Raw genomic sequence first — 23,169 nt, 5'->3', positions numbered from 1 at the left:
ACCAGAGGATGAGAAGGTTGAAGAGCAAGAAAGGGATGAAAGAAAGGAGGAACGAGCAAAAGAAAAAAAATAGAGAAAGAAGAGGGAGTGGGTAAAAGGAATATTCACAAAAAGAAGAGAGGCACAGAAAGAGGGAGACAGAGCAATATAGGTGTATAGTAGGGTACTTTGACACAACCTTAAAAAAATAACCACCTTCTGGGGGTGCCCAGTTGGGTGGTTCCCTTGAGGTCAGCAGCTCTTTGCTAACCTGATCAGACACAGTACCCCACCTCCACCGAGTAGAGAGGAAAGACAAAAATGCTATAAATCAAACCAAAACAAGCAGATAGAAAACTTTATGGGATAAAATTTGGTGAAAAGCCAAATAGTAGTGGTAGAAACACTAGCAAAAATGAAGTTCTATTTATTGATAAAGGAAGCAATGGCAAATTATAATTAAACTAGAAAAATTGAGAAAGAAAAAAATCTGTACGGAAAAGGTTGAAATTAAAAAACAAAAGAACATCAAAATAAACAAAAAACAGCCAAACAACAACAGCAGCCAGAAAACACAACCGAAAACGAAGCAGTATGTATATGTTGTTGAATATTGTCTGGGCAACACATGGTCTTCTGAGGTATGAAATGTTAATCACAGTGCTGATACGACTGGAGGCTGCTGATTTCTCAAACCCCAGCCAGTAGACACCCTAAATCTCTCTTCAGCCCTCTTAAAAGGCAGTTTGAACTTTTAAAGTTGCTGAGCAGAAGCTTTCCTAGGATAAAGTGCTTGTTGCTGGAATCACTGCTGAAGTGGCTGTCCACTTATCCAGCATGCTAAAACCAGTCTCACTCTGCCCCTGAGGGTTAGGGCAAAGGCAGCTCAGACCCCGCCCTTAGGCTACTCAGTCGCTAGGTTACCAGCTCCCACTCGATTCTTGCTCTGCAACCCTGAGGGCAGAGCTTGCCTGGGCAGATCACTCACAGTAGCTCCCTGTGGCCTACAGCCAAACACTATTAGCTCCGTCTGGCTCAGCGGCTCAGACTGGGGCCCTAGACAACGGCCAAAGTTCTCTGCACTCCTGCTCAGGCTCTCCCCAAGGCAGTTCAACTGAGTGCCAAGTCCAAAGACACCAAAACAGTTCACAGGTAAGGCATTTCTGGTTTGCAGTCTCACTGCTACTGTACTTACAGTTGCCGGCGGGTTTAGACCGATTGAACACACGTGACCACTTGCCAGTTTTCCACTGGTTTAGTCCTCCTCTTTGGGTCCAGAGGTCTCTCACTGACTCCCTGTATCCTCACAGAGATGATGATAGGCAGATCCCACCAGCCAGAAAGGCCTGGAGTCCTATCTCCCCAGACTCACGGTGCCCAGATGCAAGGAAGCTATTACTCGGCCACCATCTTGCTCTCTCCTCTGGAAATAATTTCAATTTAACTCCATTCAATATGATATTGGCTGTGGGTTTGCTATAGATTGCCTCTGTCAGTTTAAGAAATGTCCTTTCTATACCCATTTTCTTAAGTGTTCTGATCATGAAAGGATTCTGGATATTTTCAAAAGTTTTTTTGGATAAATTGAGAGAATCATATGGTCTTTGTTTTTTAATTTGTTTATGTGCTGAATTATATTTATAGATTTATGTATATTGAACCAGCCTTGAAACCTTGAGATAAAACCCACTTGGTCATGGTATGTAATTTGTTTCATGTGTTGGTGGATTCTGTTTGGTAGGATTTTACTGAATATTTTTGCATCAATATTTATTAGAAATATTGTTCTATAATTTTCTTTTCTTGTGTGTTTTCCTAGTTTGGGCATCAAGGTGATGTTTGCTTCAGAGGGTGTGTTGGGTAGCATTCCTTCTTTTTCTATATTTTGGAAAAGGTTAAGTAATGTAGGTACTAGTTCCTCCTTACAGGTTGGTGGAATTCTGATGTGAAGCTATCTGGTCCTGGACTCTTCCTTTTTGGGAGATTTTGTATAGTTGTTTCTATTTCAGTACTTGATATAGGTCTGTTCAACATTTTTACTTGATTCTGGCTAAGTCTTGGAAGATGGTGTATTTCCAAGTATTGTTCTATTTCCTTCAGTTTTTCATATTTCTGAGAATAGAGTTTCTTGTAATATTCATTAGGGATTTTTTGAATTTCTGGGGAGTCTGTTGTTATCATTTCTTTGTCATTTCTGATTGATTAAATTATAGATTTTACTCTTTTATTCTTGGTTAGGTTAGATAAAGGATCATCCATTTTATTGACCTTTTCATAAAATCAACTTTGATTTATCGATATGTTGTATAATCCTTTTGTTTTCAATTTCATTTAATTCTGCTCTAATTTCTTCTGCTTGTTTTGGGATTAGAATGTACTTCCTTTCCCAGTTACTTGAGATGTCCCATTATGTTGTTAACATCCTCTCTTTTCGTTCTTTTGAGGAACACTTGCAGTGATACAAATTTCCCTTTTAGGAATGTAGCAGCCCATATATCTTATTGCTAGGAGAAGTGAGTTATAAGAAATACCTGTATAGCTCAACAATGGAACATCTTGGTGAAAAGGGTATGGAAAGGGATTTAACTCCCCTAACATGCACGAGAGCTTGTGAGATGAGAGCATTGGTGAATTGGCAGTCTCTACACTTTTGCTATTGAGAGGCATGAGATCAGCCTTATATTAGGCTGGAACATAAGGCAGTTGGGAGCATGTGCATTCTATCATGGACCTGCTTACTCTAACTCTGTCTCCTCTCCTGCTTGCAGAAGGCCAGCATGATGTCTCTCTGCTGAAGATTACCAAGCTCTACTAAAGACTAAGATCTATATAGTCTAAGACTGATTTACTCTCTCTAAGTCTCTCTCTCTCTCTTTCTCATCAGCTAAAGTAGATAGCCCTCAGGCACCTAAGAGAAATTGTTTCTGAGCAAGGTAGCTTAGCAGTCCACATCTGGAACCTAGTTAAGCCAGGCCTGAGAACTGGCCAGTCCCAGGCCCTGACAAGCGATGGCAGTGGTGGGCTGTGAGTGTTTTTGTAGTATCCCAGAGATTCTGATAATTCATGTCTTCATTATCATTTTGTTCCAAAAATTTGGTAATTTCATTCTTAATCTCATCTATGATCCAGGTATTGTTCACCATAAAGTTATTTAGTTTTATGTTTTTGTATGAGTATGCAGATTTGTGTTGTTACTTAGTTCAACTTTTATTCCATGATGGTCTGAGCAGATGCAAGGAATAATTTCTATTCTTTTAAATTTCCTGAGGTTAGACTTGTGACCTAAGATGTGATCAGTTTGCAGGATGTTCCATGGGCTGATGAGAAGAATGTGTATTCAGTTTTGTTAGGATGAAATGTTCTGTAGATGTCTTTTAAATCCAATTGCTGAATGGTTTAAGTTTAAGTCTAAAATTTCTTTGCTTAGTTTCTTATTGGAGGATCTATCCAGCACTGCCAATGGAGTGTTAAAATCTCCAACTATTATGGTGCTGGAGGAAATCAAGTTGCTCATGTGCATTAGAGTTTCTCTTATAAATTGAAGTGCATTCTTTTTGGGTGCTTAAATGTTAATAATTGAAATCTTGTTATGTTCAGTGTTACCCTTAACAAATATGAAGCAACCGTCCTTATCTTTCCTTACTTTTGTTGATTTAAAGCCTATTGTATCTGTGAATGAAATTGCAACACCTGCTTTTTTCTGATTTCCATTTTCCTGAATGTAGATGACCATCCCTTCATCCTTAGTGTATATTTATCTTTTAAGATAAGATGAGATTCTTGTACGCAGCAGATGTCTGGCCTGAGTTTTTGTATCCAGTCAGCCAACTTGTGCCTCTTTAGAGGACAATTTAAGGAATTCACATTAATTGATAGTATTGATAAGCCTGGTAATATTTTCGGTATTGAGTTTTTCAAAAGTCCAGTGGACATTTTTAATCCTTTCACCACTGTGGAAGTTGGGATTTGATCAAAAGTTTCTGAGTGAGTTTACTTTTGTGGTAGAGGATTGTGCTGTTCATTATGCATAGAGGATAGATCTGAGAATATCCTGGAGAGCTGGTTTAGTTATGGAAAATTTCTTCAACATGTGAATGTCATTAAAGTATTTAATTTCTCCATCATAAATGACACTCAGTTTAGCTGAATACGGGATCCTGGGTGGAAAGTTATTTTGTTTTAGGAGGTTAAGGATTGATGACTACCCTCTTCTAGCTTGCAAAGTTTCAGCAGAGAGATCTACAGTCATTCTAATATTATTCCCCTTGTAGGTAATGGTTTTCTTGCATCTGCCAGCTTGCAGAATTTTCTCCTTCATATTAACTTTGGTGAAGTTAATGATAACATGTCTGGGAGATGCTGTATTTGGATTGAGACATGCTAGGGTTCTGAAACTGTCTGCTATCTGAATTTCAGAAGATCTTGCCATGTTTGGGAAGTTCTCCTCGATTATCTTTTGGAGTAGAGTATCTAGGCCTTTCCAGGCAACCTTGTCGCTTTCAGGAATTCCTATAAGGCGAATATTAGTTTTTTGGAATTACCCCATAGCTCTCTGAGAGAATAATCTGTTTTTGCTCTCCATTTGTCTTCCTCTTTAGCATTTGGGAGCATTCAAAAGCTCTACCCATGCCAACATCTGCAGCTTTGAGTCTTTGTGATCTGGGCCAATCTCACTGGGGTTAGATGATATCACAGGGTGATTTTGATTTGAATTTCTTTGATGATTAGGGATGATGAGCAATTTTTTACATGCTTGTTGACCATTCGTCTGTCTTTAGAGAAAGTTCTATTCCTCTTACTTCCCTATTGTTATAGGGGATTATTGGCTTTTTTGTTGTTGTTCTTGTTGCTTAATTTGAGTTATCTGTAGATTTTAGTTATCAAGCTTTTGTCTGAGCTTCCGCAACATGTTCTATGAAGCAAACATCACCCTGATACCAAAACCAGAAAAATATCCAACTAAAAAGGAGAACCAGAGACCAATTTCACTAATGAATATAGTTGCAAAAATTCTCAATATGTAAACCTTTTATTGTTAAATCATAGCTGTGTACATTTGTGCAATCAAGGAGTACAATGTAGTGGTTTCATATACAATCTGAAATATACCCATCAAACTATTCAACGTAGCCTTCATGGCATTTTCTTATTGTATGTAGATATTTGTATTCTGCATTTAGTAGATTTCACCTGTACCCATTCTAAGATGCACCGTAGGTGTGACCACACCCATTAGCCTCCCTCCACCCTGACTTCCCCCCTTTTGCCCCCCCTTTTCCCTCCCTTGGCCCTCTCCCCATATTCTTGTGCTATAGTTGGGTTATAGCCTTCATATGAAAGCTACAAATTAGCTTCATAGTACGGCTGAGTACATTGGATACTTTTTCTTCCATTCTTGAGATACTTTGCTAAGAAGAATATGTTTCAGCTCCATCCATGTAAGCATGAAAGAGGTAAAGTCTCCATCTTTATTTAAGCCTGCATAATATTCCATGGTATCAATTTGCTAGTCCATTTGTGGGTCGACGGGCACTTGGGCTTCTTCCATGACTTAGCAATTATGAATTGGGCTGCAATAAACATTCTGGTACAGGTGTCTTTGTTATGTTATATTGTGATTTTTGGTCTTCTGGGTATATACCTAGTAAAGGAATTATAGGATCAAATGGCAGGTCTATTTTTAGATCTCTAAGTATTCTCCAAAATCCTTCCAAAAGGAACGTATTAGTGTGCATTCCCACCAGCAGTGTAGAAGTTTGCCCATTTCTCCGCATCCACACCAACATCTCTCATGTGGGGATTTTGTTATGTGGGCTACTCTTATTGAGGTTAGGTGATATCTCACAGTAGTTTTGATTTGCATTTCTCTAATGATTAAGGATGATGAGCTTTATTTCATGTGTCTGTAGATTCTGTGTCTGTCTTCTTTAGAGAAGTTCTCTACAAGTACTTTGCCCACCCTGAGATGGGATCACTTGTTCTTTTTTTTTTTTTAATTGAACCATAGCTGTGTACATTAGTATGATCGTGGGGCACCATACACTTGGTTCATAGATCGTTTGACACATTTTCATCACATTAGTTAACATAGCTTTTGTAGCATTTTCTTAGTTATTTTGCTAAGAAATTTACATTCCACATTTACTAGGATTCACATATACCCTTGTAAGATGCACCGCAGGTGTAATCCCATTAATACCTCTCCTTCCCCCTCCCTCCCACCTCCCTCCCCTCCCTTTCCCCTTTCTCCCAATTCTTAGGTTATAACTGGGATATAGCTTTCATGTGAAGGTCCTACATTAGTTTCATAATAAGGGTGAGTACATTGGGTACTTTTTCTTCCATTCTTGACACTTTACTAAGAAGAATATGTTCCAGCTCCATCCATGTAAACATGAAAGAGGTAAAGTCTCCATCTTTCTTTAAGGCTGCATAATATTCCATGGTGTACATATACCACAATTTATTGATCCATTCGTGGATCGATGGGCACTTGGGCTTTTTCCATGACTTAGCAATTATGAATAGGGCTGCAATAAATATTCTGATACAAATATCTTTGTTATGGTGTGATTTTTGGTCTTCTGGCTATATGCCCAGTAGGGGGATTACAGGATTGAATGGCAGATCTATTTTTAGATCTCTAAGTGTTCTCCATATCTCTTTCCAAAAGGAATGTATTAATTTGCATTCCCACCAGCAGTGCAAAAGTGTTCCCATAACTCCACATCCACGCCAACAACTCTGGTCTTGGGATTTTGTGATGTAGGCTAGTCTCACTGGAGTTAGATGATATCTCAAAGTAGTTTTGATTTGCATTTCTCTGATGATTAAAGATGATGAGCATTTTTTCATATGTCTGAAGGCCATGCGCCTGTCTTCTTCAGAGAAGTTTCTCTTCAATTCCCTTGCCCAGCCTGCAATGGGATCCCTTGTTCTTTTCTTGCTAATGTGTTTGAGTTCTCTGTGGATTCTGGTTATTAAACCTTTGTCGGAGACATAACCTGCAAATATCTTCTCCCATTCTGAGGGCTGTTTGCTTGCTTTACTTACTGTGTTCTTGGCTGTGCAGCAGCTTTTTAGTTTGATCAAGTCCCAATAGTGTATTTTTGAAGCAGCTTCAATTGCCCGGGGGGGTCCTTCTCATAAAAAACTCGCCCAACCCTATTTCTTCAAGGGTTTTCCCTACACTCTCTTCTAGTATTTTTATAGTTTCATGTCTTAGGTTTAAATCTTTAATCCAGTGAGAGTCTATCTTGGTTAATGGTGAGAGGTGTGGGTCCAGTTTCAGTCTTCTACAGGTTGCCAGCCAGTTCACCCAGCACCATTTGTTAAATAGGGAATCTTTTCCCCACTGAATGTTTTAAATTGGCTTGTCAAAGATTAAATAATGGTAAGTAGCTGGATTCATCTCTTGGTTCTCTGTTCTGTTTCAGACATCTACTTCTCTGTTTTTGTGCCAGTACCATGCTGTTTTGATCACTAGCGATTTGTAGTATAGTCTGAGGTCTGGTAGTATGATTCCTCCTGCTTTGTTTTTATTTTTGAGTAATGTCTTGGCTATTCGAGGTTTTTTCTGATTCCATATAAAACGAAGAATTATTTTTTCAAGATCTTTAAACTAGGACAGTAGCGCTTTAATGGGGATTGCTTTGAAATTATATATTGCTTTGGGTAGTATGCACATTTTAACAATGTTGATTCTTCCCAACCATGAGCATGGTATATTTTTCCATTTGTTAACATTCTCAGCTATCTCTTTTCTTAGAGTTTCATAGTTCTCTTTATATAGATCTTTCATGTCCTTTGTTAGATAAACTCCCAAGTATTTCATCTTCTCTGGCACTACTGTGAATGGGGTAGAGTCCTTAATTGTTTTTTCAACTTGACTATTGTTGGTATATATAAAGGCTACCAATCTATGAATGTTGATTTTGTAACCTGAGACACTGCTGTATTCCTTAATCACTTCTAAGAGTTTTGTAGTAGAGTCCCTAGTATTTTCCAGATATACAATCATATCATCTGCCAAGAGCGAAAGTTTGATCTCTTCTGACCCTATGTGGATACCCTTGATCGCCTTTTCTTCCCTAATTGCTGTGGCTAAAACTTCCATTACAATGTTAAAGATTACAATTTCTGATTGATGAGATTAGAGATTTTACTCTTTTTTTCCTGATTAGGTTGGCCAAAGGTTTATCTATTTTGTTGACCTTTTCAAAAAAACAGCTTTTTGATTTATTGATCTGTTGTATTATTCTTTTGTTTTCAATTTCATTTAGTTCTGCTCTGATTTTGGTTATTTCTTTTCTTTTACTGGATTTGGGGTTGGATTGTTCTTCCATTTCCAGTCTCTTGAGATGTCCTATTAAGTTGCTTACTTCCTCTTTTTCTGTTCTCCTGAGGAAGGCTTGCAGTGCTATAAATTTCCCTCTTAGAACTGCCTTTGCTGTGTCCCAGAGGTTCTGATAGTTCATGTCTTCATTGTCGTTTTGTTCCAGAAATTTAGCAATTTCCTTCTTGATCTCATCTCTGACCCAGCTATCATTCAGCATAAGGTTATTTAACTTCCATGTTTTTGTATGTGTATGCAGATTCCTGTTGTTACTCATCTCAAGTTTTATTCCATGATTGTCCAAGAAGATACATGCAATAATTTCCATTCTTTTAAGTTTGCTGAGGTTAGACTTGTGACCTAAGGTGTGATCGATTCTGGAGTAAGTTCTGTGGGCTGATGAGAAGTATGTGTATTCAGTTTTGTTGGGATGAAATGTTCTGTAGATGTCAGCTAAATCTAAATGCTGGATGGTTAGATTGAAATCTAGAATTTCTTTACTCAGCTTTTTGTAGGAGGATCGATCCAGCACTGCCAAAGGAGTGTTAAAATCTCCGACTATTATAGAGTTGGAGGAAATCAAGTTGCTCAGGTCTGTTAGAGTTTCTCTTATAAATTGAGGTGCATTCTGGTTAGGTGCATGGATATTAATAACTGAAATCTCATCATATTGAGTCTTACCCTTAACAAATATGAAGTGACCATATTTGTCCTTCCTTACTTTTGTTGGTTTAAAGCCTATTGTGTCCGCAAATAAAATTGGAACTCCTGCTTTTTTTCTGGATACCATTTGCCTGAAATATGGATGACCATCCTTTCACCCTGAGTCTGTATTTGTCTTTTAAGTTAAGATGTGACTCTTGTATGCAACAAATGTCTGGCCTGAGTTTTTGTATCCAGTCAGTTAACCTATGTCTCTTTAGAGGGCAGTTTAAGCCATTCACATTAATGGAGAGCATTGATAAGTTTGGTGAAATTTGGGGTATTGAGTTTTTGAAAGTCCAGTGGACATTTTTAATCCTTTTGCCATTGTGGAAGTTGGAGTTTGATCAGAAGTTTCTGAGTGAGTTTACTTTTGTAGCAGAGGATTGGGTTGGTTATTATGGAGGATAGGTCTGAGAATATCCTGAAGAGCTGGTTTAGTTATGGCAAATTTCTTTAGCATATGTATGTCATTAAAGTATTTAATTTCTCCATCGTAAATGAAACTCAGTTTAGCTGGGTACAAGATCTGGGGTTGAAAGTTATTTTGCTTGAGGAGATTAAACGTTGATGACCACTCTCTTCTGGCTTGAAAAGTTTCAGCAGAGAGTTCTTCAGTCATTCTAATGTTCTTCCCTTTGAAGGTAATAGATTTCTTTCTCCTGGCAGCTTTGAGAATTTTCTCCTTCATATTAACTTTAGTGAAGTTAATTATGATATGCCTGGGGGATGTCTTATTGGGGTTGAGTCGTGCTGGGGTTCTGAAGCTATCTGCTATCTGAATTTCAGGTTCTCTAGGCATGTCTGGAAAATTCTCTTTCATAATTTCATGCAGAAGGGCCTCTGCGCCCAGTGAGGCCACTTCATCTGTTTCAGGAATTCCTATGAGATGGATATTTGCCTTCTTCGAGTTATCCCAGAGCTCTCTGAGTGAGTGATCCATTTTTCTCTCCATTTCTCTTCCTTTTTGAGAGTTTGGGAGCGTTCAAAGGGTTTATCTTCAATGTCGGAGATCCTTTCTTCTGCTTGGTCCATTCTGTTGCTAAGGGATTCCACTGTATTTTTCATATCTTCGAGGGCTGCAAATTCTTGTTTCAGTGTGTCTAAGTCTTTCGTGGTTTTGTCTTTGAACTCGTTAAATTCTTGAGACAGCTTTTGAATTTCTCCACGAATTCCTATTTCCATTTTGTTAATCTTGTTAGCCATCCAAATTCTGAATTCGATTTCTGACATCTCAGCCAGTTGTTTATGAATGGGATCTTTAATTACATCTGCCGTATCTTTCCTTGGGGTTGTTGATCTATTCTGGTTATTCATGTTACCTGAGTTTTTCCACTGATTCCGCCCCATGATTGTTTTACTCCCTTTGATTTTCCTCTGGTGTTTTGTCGAGGACTCGTACAGTGCTGTGGCCTGAGAAACTGGGGCACTGTTTGGTGTAGAGCGGCTAAGTGGTTCTGACTGGTTTTCAGCTGGTTTCTCTTTGACCCTAGTGAAACAGTTACTCTGGGTTGAAGTCTCAGCTGTGGAGAAATACCAGCAATTAAGTCACCCCACCCACCACAGGCAAGAAATGGAAAAGGAAAATCAAACCTTCCTACAACCACACACCCAGGGCAGCACCTGGATAGTCCCCAGGTGAGTGACTTAGTTCAAAATGTCCAAGTCAATTGTCTCAGTCACCAGATGCCTCGGGTGGGAGAGTTCAAGAGGTCCCTGGGAACTGGAACACAGGGGTCTGGTGACTGCTCTAAAATGGCTTGCTCCAGAGCTGCGTGAAGTCAGGAAGAGCCACCAGTAAATAGATCAGTCTGGGAAAAATGATGCCTCCTTCCCCACTTTGCAGGTCTGTCACACCCAGTCTCTGCTAGCCCCACAGGGCTGTGACCCAGTCAGTTGTCTGCAGTAAGCAGATACTCCAGGGGTTTGCACCTGCCTAAGTCACAGGGTAGTCTGTGTCTGCTCGACTAGGCCGCTATTCTCTGTCTTTATCCAGTAGGGAGTGGTGTGGCCTGTCAACCTCAGGCACTTGATGGAGGGTGGAGGTGTTCACTCAGTTCCAGCCCCACCCTTAGTTTATGTTACTGGGTGAAGGGAACAACCCTGTGGGAGTTTGTTTCTGACCTTGCCAGATTCCTCTGCAGAGGAGAGGCTGATTTGAGTTCCCAGAACCTGTGTCTCAGGCCCTGTCTCTAGTCCTGCGGGTTTGTATTCCCAGCACGATCAGTTGTTGGCTGTAGCCGCTTGGCCTCCTTTGTCTATAGGCTGGTGATACCCTAAGGGCCAGGTGCATCTTAGGCTCAGTAGAGCAGTTCTCTGGACCAGCCCCACCCTAGGAGTTTCCCAGCTCTGCGGGTGTGTTTTGTAGTCCCCGTGTTCCACCCAGGTCAGTACCGTCTCAGCAAAACCCTTTACTCACGGGGCCTGTGTTTCAGTCCCAGGGCTGTTCCATGGTGGTTGCCATCTGAGAAGATGCTCGGCCTCATCTTGTTGCCCAGGAAGACAGGAGGAGAGGCTATGGGATATCTGGGGGTGGGCCTTGTTATTGCTGAAGATGGCTGTTGCTCTTCACCTCGGGGCACCACCGGTCCAGTGTAATTCCCTCTCAGCCAACCGTTGTCTTCTCGCTCCTTTGCTACAGAGTCAGCACTGGCCAGCTGCAGTCCAGGTCCTGTCTATACCTCTTGAGAGTTCAGCCAAGCGTCTGGACTCCTGAGGGGGCAGGTCTCCAGATCACAGAGTGAGAGTGGAGGGGGGTGTTAGGAGCTCAGGGTTACAGGTCGTAACACTAAACTCATTGAGACCAAATGAACAAATAAACAGATACAAAGGTTACCAGGCACATGGGCCCATAGATACAGAGATAGACGGAAACACATAAACATACAAGCAATAGCCACGACAACAGCAATATAAGAACAACTGCAATAAAAATAGTGATAATCGTAAAATAATTGAAAGAAAGGGAAAAAAAGAGAAAAAGTGGTGTTAGAAGGAATGTTAAGTGAGAAGAAAGAAGAAATTAAAATTAGAAGACATAGAAATAAAAAATATATCTATATAAAATGTAATAATAAAAAATTATTGAAATCTCCTCTAAGAAAATGGTGAGGAAAAATTAGACAAAAAGAAAACAGCAAAAAAAACCCCATGAAAACCAAAAGAAAAAAACAAAACAAAACAAAACGAAAAAAAAAAGGCACCAACTGCAAAAATATTCTTGTGGTAGAAATATACCTATAAATGTCTATATGTCTGCTGTAGGGATCAACTTTCGTAGGAATATATTCATACCGCAATATACTTTCTGGACACCAGGTGGCGCTGTGAGTGGTTTTGAGACTTATACCTGGTTTACAGTTTATACCATTACCATGGTAACCACCTTCCATGGCCGATTGCCATTTTGGAGTTTCTGTAAAAGTTTGTCACCTAAGAATTTTGCAACCTCGGCTGTTCTCCTCCGGACAGCACTTGCGACCGACCCTCCCACTCAGTGCAGGTGTCCATGCTTCCTAAGTCCCTCCTCTCTGCTCCCAGATTCCCCCGCAAACTGGCGACTGCAATTGGCCATAAGGGGAGTGGTGCTGAGTTCCTGGGGTATCTCCTGTAGCTGGTTCCCGGGGCTTCAGCAGCCATAGCCGGTCCGTGGCTTCAGTTGCTCCGCGGCCCCAGAAACCAAAGCTGGGTCCTAGGCTTCAAGCCGTTCCATGTTTGGAGCGCTCGTGGGATTTATTCTGAGTTTTATGGTTCAGAGTTTTGGATGGGTGTCTGCCAGTTCGCTGCACAGCCTGAACCGCCAGCCCCCTCCAACACCTGGGGGAAAGGTGCCTGCCCTTTTGGGTAGTTCAAAATGTCTGTTTCCTGGGCAGGATCCTTTCCCTTCAATTGTCCAACTGTTTGCCCAGCTCCCTGTGGTTTTGAGTGGCTCTCCTTTTGGATGCCTCCCTCAGTTCAGGATTAATTACTTGTCAATTGGATTTTGTCAGCATTTACAAGCTGCTGACCTCCGTGGGGGAGGGGCCTGCTGGCTGGCACGGCTGGGCAGGGATGAATCTCTACAACAGAGTCTGTGATTTTTAAATTACCCCTCATATATAGCAAACCACCAGTTCGCTGGGCATCTCCAGCTGTCTGTCCACTCCAATAATCCACACACAGGGAAGGTCCAGATCGCCTTTCCTCTCACCTGGTGGCTTGGGAGAGGTGGGCTACACCTCCATCATGTCCGCCATCATGCTCCTCCTCCAGGGATCACTTGTTCTTTTCTTGCTAATACGTTTGAGTTCTGTGTGGATTCTGGTTATTAAGCCTTTATCAGAGGTATAACCTGTTAATATTTTCTCCCATTCTGAGGGCTGTCTGCTTACTCTACTTACTGTGTTCTTGGCTGTGCAGAAGCTTTTTAGTTTGATCAGGTCCCAGTAGTGTATTTTTGAAGCTGCTTCAATTGCCCGGAGGTCCTCCTCATAAAATATTCACCCAGAGTGTTTTCTTAAGGATTTTCCCTGCAGTCTCTTCTAGTATTTTTATAGTTTCATGTCTTAAGTTTAAATCTTTAATCCAGTGAGAGTCTATCTTATTAATGGTGAAAGGTTGGGTCCAGTTTCAGTCTTCTACAGGTTGCCATCCAGTTCACCCAGCACCATTTATTAAATAGGGAAGGTTTCCCCACTGAACATTTTAAATTGGCTTGTCAAAGATCAAATAACTGTAAGTAGGTGTATTCATCTTTTGGTTCTCTATTCTCTTCCAGACATCTACTTCTCTGTTTTTGTGCCAGTACCATGCTGTTTTGATTACTATCGATTTATAGTATAGTCTGTGGTCTGGTAGCATGATTCCTCATGCTTTGTTTTTATTTCTGAGTAATGTCTTGGCTATTCAAGTTTTTTTCTGATTCCATATAAAATGAAGTATTATTTTTTCAAGATCTTTGAAATATGACAATGGAGATTTAATAGGAATTGCATCAAAATTATGTATTGCTTTGGATAGTATAGACATTTTAACAATGTTGATTCTTCCCAGCCATGAGCATGGTATGTTTTTCCATTTGTTAACATCTTCAGCTATTTCTTTTCTTAATGTTTCATAGTTCTTTTTATAGAGATCTTTCACATCCTTTGTTAGATAAACTCCCAAATATCTCATCACCTTTGGCACTACTGTGAAAGGAATAGAGTCCTTGACTATTTTTTTTTTGGCCTGGCTATGGTTGGTATATATAAAGGCTACAGATTTATGGGTGTTGATTTTGTAGTGTGAGACATTGCTGTATTCCTTGATGACTTCTAAAAGTTTTATAGTAGAATCCCTAGTGTTTTTCAGATATACGAGCATGTCATCTGCAAAGAGTGAAAGTTTGATCTCTTCTGACCCTATGTGGATACCCTTGATCGCCTTTTCTTCCCTAATTGCAATGGCTAAAACTTCCATTACAATGTTAAAAAGCAATGGAGACAATGGGAAACCTTGCCTGGTTCCTGATCTAAGTGGAAATGATTTCAATTTAACTCCATTCAATATGATATTGGCTGTGGGTTTGCTGTAGATGGCCTCTATTATTTTAAGAAATGTCCCTTCTATACCAATTTTCTTAAGTGTTCTGATCATGAAGGGATGCTGGGTATTATCAAAAGCTTTTTCTGCATATTTTTAAAGAATAATATGGTCATTATTTTTTAGTTTATGTGCTGAATTACATTTATAGATTTACGTATATTGAACCAGCCTTGAGTCCCTGGGATAAATTCCACTTGGTCATGTTGTATAATTTTTTTTGATGTGTTGTTGGATTCTGTTTGTTAGGATCTTATTGAGTATTTTTGCATCAATATTCATTAGTGATATTGGTCTATGATTTTCTTTTCTTGTTGGGTCTTTCCCTTGTTTAGGGATCAAGGTGATGTTTGCTTTGTAGAATGTGTTGGGTAGTATTCCTTCTTTTTGTATATTTTGGAAGAGGTTTAGTAATATAGGTACTAGTTCTTCTTTAAAGGTTTGGTAGAATTCTGACGTAAAGCCATCTGGTCCTGGGCTTTTCTTTTTAGGGAGATTTTTGTGTAGTTGATGCTATTTCAGAACTTGATATAGGACTGTTCAACATTTCCACTTTGTTCTGGCTAAGTCTTGGTAGATGGCATACTTCCAAGTATTGGTCAATTTCTTTCAGATTTTAATATTTCTGAGAGTAAATTTTCTTGTAATATTCATAAAGGATTTTTTGAATTTCTGAGGGGTCTGTTGTTATTTCATCTTTACCCTTTCTGATTGATCAAATTAGAGATCTTACTCTTTTTTTTACTGGTTAGGTTGGCCAAAGGTGTATCTATTTTATTGACCTTTTCAAAAAACCAACTTTTGGATTTATTTATCTGTTGTATAATTCTTTTGTTTTCAATTTCATTTAATTCTGCTCTGATTTTGGTTATTTCTTTTCTTTTGCTGGGTTTGGGGTTGGAATGTTCTTCTTTCTCCAATTGCTTGAGATGTCCCATTAAGTTGTTAACTTGCTCTCTTTCCATTTTCTTGAGGAAGGCTTGCAGTGCTATAAATTTCCCTCTTAGGACTGCCTTTGCAGTATCCCAGATGTTCTGATAATCCATGTCTTCATTTTTATTTTTCCCCCAAATTTGGTGATTTCCTTCTTAATCTCATCTATAACCTATCTATCCTTCAGCATAAGGTTATTTAGCTTCCATATTCTTGTATGGGTATGCAGATTCCTGTTGTTATTGAGTTCAACTTTTATTTCATGATGGTCTGAGAAGATGCAAGGAATAATTTCTATTTTTTTTTTTAATTTGCTGAGGTTAGATTTGTGGCCCAGGATGTGGTCAATTTTGGAGTATGTTCCGTGGGTTGATGAGAAGAATGTGTTCATTTTTGTTGGGATGTAATGTTCTGTAGATGTCTGTTAAGTCTAGATGTTGAATGGTTAAGTTTAAATCTTAGATTTATTTGGTTAGCTTATTTTTGGAGGATCTATCCAGCACTGCTAAAGGGGTGTTAAATTCTTCAACTTCTATGGAACTGGAGGAAATCAAATTGCTGATGTCTGTTAGTGTTTCTCTTATAAATTTAGGTGCAGTCTGGTTGGGTGCATAAATATTAATAATTGAAATCTCATCATATTGAGTATTACCTTTAACAAATATGAAGTGTCCATCCTTATCCTTTCTTATTTTGGTTGGTTTAAAGCCTGTTGCATCTGTGAATAGGATTGCAACACCTGCTTTTTTCTGCTTTCCATTTGGCTGCAGTATAGATGACCATCCCTTCACCTTGAGTCTGTATTTGTGTTTTAATGTAACATGAGATTCTTGTATGCAGCAGATATCAGCTTGAGTTTTTGTATCCAGTCAGCCAACCTGTGCCTCTCTAGAGAACAATTTAAACCATTCACATTATTTGAGATTATTGATAAGCCTTTCGAGAGTCTGGTGGACATCCTTTTGCGACTGTGGAAGTTGGAATTTGATCAAAAGTTTTGGGGTGGGTTTACTTTTGTGGTGGAGGATTATGCTGGTCTTTATGGAGGATTGGTCTGAGAATATTCTGGAGGGCTGGATTAGTTGTGGCATATTTCTTCTATATGTGAATGTCATTAAAGTATTTAACCTCTCCACTATAAATGAAACTCAGTTTAGCTGGGTACAGGATCCTGGGTTGAAAGTTCTTTTGTTTCAGGAGATTAACAGTTGATGACCATCCTCTTCTAGCTTGAAAGGTTTCAGTAGAGAGATCTGCAGTTATTCTAATATTCTTCCCCTTGTAGGTAATGGTTTTCTTTCATCTGGCTGCTTTCAGAATTTTCTCCATCATATTAACTTTAGTAAAATTGATTATGATGTGTCTTGGGGATGTATTATTTGGGTTGAGTCATGCTGTAGTTCTGAAACTGTCAGCTATCTGAAATTCAGAATCTCTTGGGATGTCTGGAAAGTTCTTTCATAATCTCATAGAGAAGAGACTCTGTGCCTTGTGAAGCCACTTCCACTTTTGGGTATCCCTAAAAGATGAATATTGGTTTTCTTCAAATTATCCCAGAGCTCTCTGAGAGAGTGATCTGTTTTTGCCCTCCATTTCTCTTCCTCTCTGAGAGTTTGGTAGCGTTCAAAAGCTTTGTCTTCAATGTCTGAAATCCTTTCTTCTGCTTGCTCCATTCTGTTACTAATGGATTCTACTGTGTTTCTCAGATCTTTGAGGGCTGCAACTTCTTGTCTCAATGTGTCAAAATCTTTGGTCATTTGGTCTTTGAATTCATTGAATTCTTGAGACGTCTTTTGGGTTACTGCTTGGAATTCTAATTTGATTATTTGCTATCCATATTCTGAATTCGATTTCTGACATCTCAGCTATTTGTTTGTGCATGGGATCTTGTGCTGTGTCTGCCCCATTGTTCCTTGTGGGAGTTGATCTACTCTGATTATTCATATTGCCAGAGTTTTTCCTCTGATTTCATCTCGTGATTGTTTTTCACCATTGCCTCTGGCCATCCTCAGATTTGTAGTGGTGTCTCTCCAAGGTTAGACCCCAGGGGGATCACTCTATTTTTGCTGGATCTTTGTAGGGAGTGACCCTGTGTAGCTCTTCTGGGGCTGCCCCAGCCAGGAAGTTCTGGGTGTGGGAGCAGCTCTGGAGAGTGACACCCCTAGATCCACCAACAGGGTGGGGGGTGGTGCACATGGTTCTGGGAGTGCGTGGCACCCAGTTACTTTGGCACAGAGCACCCAAGTCTCCAGCAGTCTCTGGCCAGGAGAAGAGCTCCATGCAGAGGCAGGGAGGGCTCCGGAGGGCATGCGGCTACCCTAGTCCCTGGCCAGATCACAGGTGGTTGTGGAGGTAGGGAAGGTACAGGAGGGAAGACGCCGGGTTGCGTGGCTCCTGAAGTTTTTGCTCAGGGTGTGGGGAGGCCCAGCAGGCAGGGTAGCAGTCCTGGCACAGCACTTACTGGGGTCAGTCGGGCGCAGCTCTTACGGAGGGGAGGGTGCCGATGATGGGTCCCGGTGCAGCTCTTCCGGAGGTGGGAGGGTGCCAATCTCAGGTCCTGCGCAGCTCTTCCGGAGGTCTGGGAGGGTCCCTGCTCATCTCTTACTGGGATCCGGGAGGGTGCCGATCACAGGTCCCAGCACCTCAATATGTAAAGTTTTTAAATACTACTCCTTTTTCTGTTTGGGGGATAGAGTCTTACTCTTTTGCCCAGGCTAGAGTGGTATGGCATCATAGCTTACAGCAACCTTAGACTCTGGGCATAAGAGATCCTCCTGCCTCAGCCTCCTGAGTACAGGGACTACAGGTGTGAACCAACATGCTTGGTCAGTGCTCCCCTTTTATCCTTTCAGTGTCCATGGTGCCTGCTGTGAGTTCCCTTGTTCTACTTATGTTATCTTTGCCTTCTCTCTCTTTTGTCCCTTTGTCAGTCTTTCTAGAAGTGGGTTAACTTTATTGATATTTTAGCTCATTTTATTGATTTTCTATGCTGTTTTCCTGTTTTTTAATTTTATGGATTTATGCTCTTATCTTTATTATTTCATTCCTTCTGCTTGTTTTAATTTTATTTTTCTATTCTGTTTTTATTTCTGAACTTCCCATTTGGTTCTCCTTTATATCTCATATTTCTTTTCTGAAGAGTTTCTGTTTCTTCATTTGTTTCGAATGTTTGTGATTGCTTGCTGAAGACTTTATTTATTTATTTATTTATTTATTTATTTATTTATTTATTTTTGTAGCTTTTTGGCCAGGGCTGGGTTTGAACCTGCCACTTCCAGCATATGGGACTAGTGCCCTACTACTTTGAGTCACAGGTGCTTCCCTGAAGACTTTTTATGATGGCTGTTTTGAATTCCTTGTCATGTAACTTTAACACCCGTATCACATCAGTGTTGGCACTGTTGATCATCTTGTCTCATTCAACTTAAAAAATTGTTGGTTCTTAGGATGACGGGAGATATTTCATCACATCCTTCACATCTTCAGTGTTGTGTTATGACACATGGATCTCATGTAAGCCTTCTATTTTGGCAGACCTCTTCTGACCCCATGCTGGTGGAATAGGAGCCATCTCCCCACTGTTACTGGGTGGGGTTGGAAATCCAGGCTTCCCCCAGGCCTCTGTTGATGTCAGTGTATGAGGAAGTGCCTTACTGCCAAGGAGGTTGGGGATGTGGGTCCTCAGCAGGTCCCTGTCCCTACCACATAGAGGGTAGGAGGATTTTTATCTCCATGTGACCTCCAACTTGCTGATATTTTGGGGAGGGGGTGAAGCCTTATTGCTGGCAAAAGGTGATAAAAGTCGTGGAGTCCTAACTATGTTTCCTTTGAAACCACCGTACCCAAGGGAAAGAGGACCTCTCTCACTCCAGATGAGGGAGCAATTCTAGTGTCCCCACATGGTCCTCACTGACACTACAGGAGAGGTGGCTCATTATGGCAGGTGGGCTTGGAAGGAACAGTATTTGGTAGGAACAGCACAGTTACTATCTAGGAGTCTTCTGTCTGCCTCTTTGCCTGGAAGAACAGCCTTCTCTTGTTTTCCTTTTGTTTTGTTTGTCTACCATCCATTGACATTTCCCACTCTTTGGCTTCCCAGCAGTAGGATGTCTGAAGGAAATCAAAAAGGATATTCACTGTCATGGTGTTTTTTAGGGTCCTGAAGTTCTCAGCTGATATGCTGTAATCTCTCTAACTTCCTTTGTTTGTTTTATGTACTTCTCAGGCTTTTTGTCTGCCTTTAGTAGGGGAATAAGAAGAAATGCATCAATTTCATCTTGCTCCAGAACTAGAAGCCTGTTATATTTGTATAGCTTTTAGCTTGAGAGTAAAACAGTTCCATTCTCTCTTCTCCAACAAACCCTTCAAGTATTTGTGTAGTTGATTTCCTTACCACTAAACACAACTCATGCCACAACAAGGTGCATTTGGCTCACTCTTGTTGAGAGTTCATTATGTGGCCAGGCACTGTTCTCAGGGATTGGCAAGTGTGAACTCACACAGTCCTCATGTATGTAGAGATTGTCACAGTGTCTAAACTTGGGAGGGAACTGTGTGTTTCTGACGGAGTCTGAACTCCGGCATCAGTGCCTGGGTGATGTGCCTTCTCAGGCCTGGGGGCATCCTGAAACACCAGTGATCTCACTTGGCAACACAAATCCATCCAAACCCATCCCTGAGGAATCTCCTTCAGGTTTGGGCTCCTCAGGGACAAGCTCTGCTTTTTTGTGGGATCCATGCTTGGCGAGGCAGATTTGCTTCTGGAGCATGGTCTCAGATCCCTGGCAGAGGTGTTCAACATCTTACCTGAGATTAACTTGTTCTACAAAGTCTGTCACAGCAGCACAAATGTTTGTGTCTCTATGAAAGCTGGCAATGATGTTTGTGATGCCTGGAATTGATCAGACTCAGCCATGGGTTGTGTTTCTCCAGAATTCAATAAAAAGGGATGACTTTTTGCAAACATGTTTAGTTGTTTTCAAAACCAAGTTCATAAAGCTTTTAAAAATTGAAATGTTTTTCTGAAATCTGTTATGTGTGTGCTCTTTCATTTATTTATTTATTTATTTGTGGTAAAATAAAAGGTTTTCAGAAGAGAAACTAAGATAATCCTCCTACCTTGCTGAAATGCCTGTGTCTACTGTACAATTTAAGGGCTGTTTCACTCAGGTGTGTGGCTTCATGCTCCATCACAGCTCTGCAGAGAGACCTCAGCTCTTTCTGAGGGCCTTTTTCTCACACACACAGCCAGGAAAGGAGATGCCATGGGCCTTGTGATTGTCACACATGAGGTTCTTCTTGCTGGATTTCTTTCTTGACCTCTACCTTCCCCCTGAATTTTTAAGCCTTTTGAAACCCAAACTGTAATCTGTTCAGGGACCTTTCTGAGTGATAAAGCAGAACTAAACAGTGGCTGCAGAGGACAGATTCCAAATGCTGGTGGGAATCTGTCAGTATCTGTAAGACAGGGTATGAATTCACAGGAACCAGGCGCAGCACAGAAGCACAGCACAAATGTTGCATTTGTGCTTACTTGCGTACACATCTTCCATCTCTCCAATGTAGAAGAGAATCCTAGTCTTCCCACTTACCTCCTTTGAAAGACCTGGCCTTATTTTCCAAACCTACTTCTTAAGCTCCCCACAGCTTTGAATGTGAGGGATTTGGGGAGTCTGTGGGAATGCAACCTCTGTGGGAATTCCTCAGAGAAGATGTATTGGAAGATGACACTGTTGCAGGAAACATCCAGAGATTTAGAGTGGCCCAGCACACAACACTGGCAGTGAGGAAGGGCCGGCCTATTCATGCTCTGAGTGAACAAATGGAGGCTGCAAACACCCTTTAACAATGGGAAAAAATGCTGAACAGCTCTCACATGAAATTGTGTACAGTGGGCGATGTCAGCAGAAGTGTGCACCCACACAACCCAGTTTAAAACCACTTTCTGATTTCTAGGAATAAAAAGTAATGAACTTGTGTGTGTATGAAGATCCTAAGGCCATATTCTCTAAGAGTAATACGTTGTAAAAACCAGTCCATATCTCATGGTGCTCCTAGACATGAGATGTCATAACCAGTCTCTCTCTGCATTTCAGACTGGGCTTCCCGATGATGGTCGTGTCCTGTACCGTGGGGATGTGCTACCTGCTCGTCGCTCATGTGGTGGTGGGATGGGGCTAGCAGATCCCCACTCATTGCCCGAAGACTAAGGGAAACGTGATCTTCCACAAACATCAGTCAGAAAACTACCCTGACATCACTCTTTGGAGGAAAAAATGGTGCTCACTCTGGAGATGAGTCAGAGCAGAGCCACCCTGGGAAAGACCTCTGCTACTCATGCTCCTGTCCCAGTGGACCCTGGGAGATTTTGGCCTCTGCTGCCTGTTCTTTCTCCCCAAGAACAAAACAGGAAACACGAGATAACTCACTCGAGTCCCCTAAGAAAAATAGGTATATTTCAAAGTACTTCTTGCTGTTCTATGTAGGAAAGGAGACAGACCTGCTTGTCACTGCTTGTTCTGCTTTAATGCCACTTCAACTGGGGTGACACATGCATGATTTCTCTTCATGCAATCACTTTTCATGCTAAAATAATCAGCCTTCAAACTGTATGCCCTCTGCATAGAGACTGTTTCTGGGAAAAGGCACACTGCTTTTAAGGAAACATTTTCTGTATTAAAAAAATAAACTGTAAACTGTTCTTTGACAAACTGTTTTAGAATGTGTTATTCTTGGATTTTTAATAGTTTACAGGGTGTCAACTAGCATTTTATCCATTTATATTTTTATGTCTGGAGTTTTTAAGTTATCTATTAGAAGTCCAGAAATTTGACTTGTGGAAAAATTATAGATGCCTTTATAATAATAGTTTACATATTTAACAGACTAAAGCAATGATTCCCTCTGTTTTGGGAGTGTCTGTGCTATTTCCATCAATACACAAGTGCAGTAAATACCCTCTGCTTGGCTGGGCTTCTGAGACTCTGATGGTTCTGTCAATGCTATATTGTGGTTCTTTTCTGGAGCATTCCACACAGGACAGGAGTAAGTAATAAGAACAAAGGGCCTTGCTGCCTCTGCCTCCTTGTCCCTGGTGACACCCAGAGGGACTTCTTCAGTTTTAAGCCTTCTTTTCATGATGCCTTGAGATGAAAATGTCTACCAGGGACTCTGCTCCGAGATGATCACCACGTAAAGACTTCTAAAGGCTTAAGATGCTCAGGGCACAAAAACATCAAGGACTTTTCTGGTCCCATTTCTGTCACTCACACCCCCAGGTGCCCTTTCTCCTGTGAATTGGCAGCCTACTACCTTCCTGAAAGGCTGGGAGAATTTAGGAGAATATGGCCTTTGGATCCCTGGGCAGCAAAGCTACCAGGCAGCCTCATTTCTGTTTTAAATTCTGGCCTTGGGTGACATCATGCTGATGCCCCCCAGTACACCTGGCTGGATGCTGTGGAAGGGCCTGAGCCTCAGACTGTCCAGGGAAGGAGCCCCTAGCCCTTCCTGCTCGGCTCCTCTTTCTTGGCCACCCTAAAACCTAGATGTCCCCTCAGCCCTTTCACTAAAAGGAGTGGCGTCCTCTCTTACCCCTCATTGCCATGCTGCAAGTGGCCATGGCGTCTTCCTTGCCCCCAGCTGCATCTAGCTCAGCTTGT

At 40.9% G+C, this 23,169-nt stretch overlaps 1 protein-coding gene across 6 annotated transcripts in view; it reads left to right on the top strand.

Annotated features, from left to right (window-relative positions):
- Positions 1–22,188, top strand: part of OCA2 (OCA2 melanosomal transmembrane protein) — a 535,577-nt gene extending 513,389 nt beyond the window's left edge. For all 6 annotated transcript variants that reach the window (XM_053582039.1, XM_053582042.1, XM_053582040.1 and 3 more), the window contains one exon: positions 21,607–22,188. In XM_053582039.1, coding sequence (XP_053438014.1) covers positions 21,607–21,691 — 85 coding nt within the window. In that variant the 3' untranslated portion in view covers positions 21,692–22,188. The remainder of the gene's footprint in view (positions 1–21,606) is intronic.
- Positions 22,189–23,169: the final 981 nt, after the last annotated feature.

Source organism: Nycticebus coucang, chromosome 2, assembly GCF_027406575.1.
Source record: "Nycticebus coucang isolate mNycCou1 chromosome 2, mNycCou1.pri, whole genome shotgun sequence".
Taxonomy (NCBI): domain Eukaryota; kingdom Metazoa; phylum Chordata; class Mammalia; order Primates; family Lorisidae; genus Nycticebus; species Nycticebus coucang.
The sequence above is the reverse complement of the archived record's forward strand: the minus strand, read 5'-3'. Positions and strand labels throughout refer to the sequence as shown.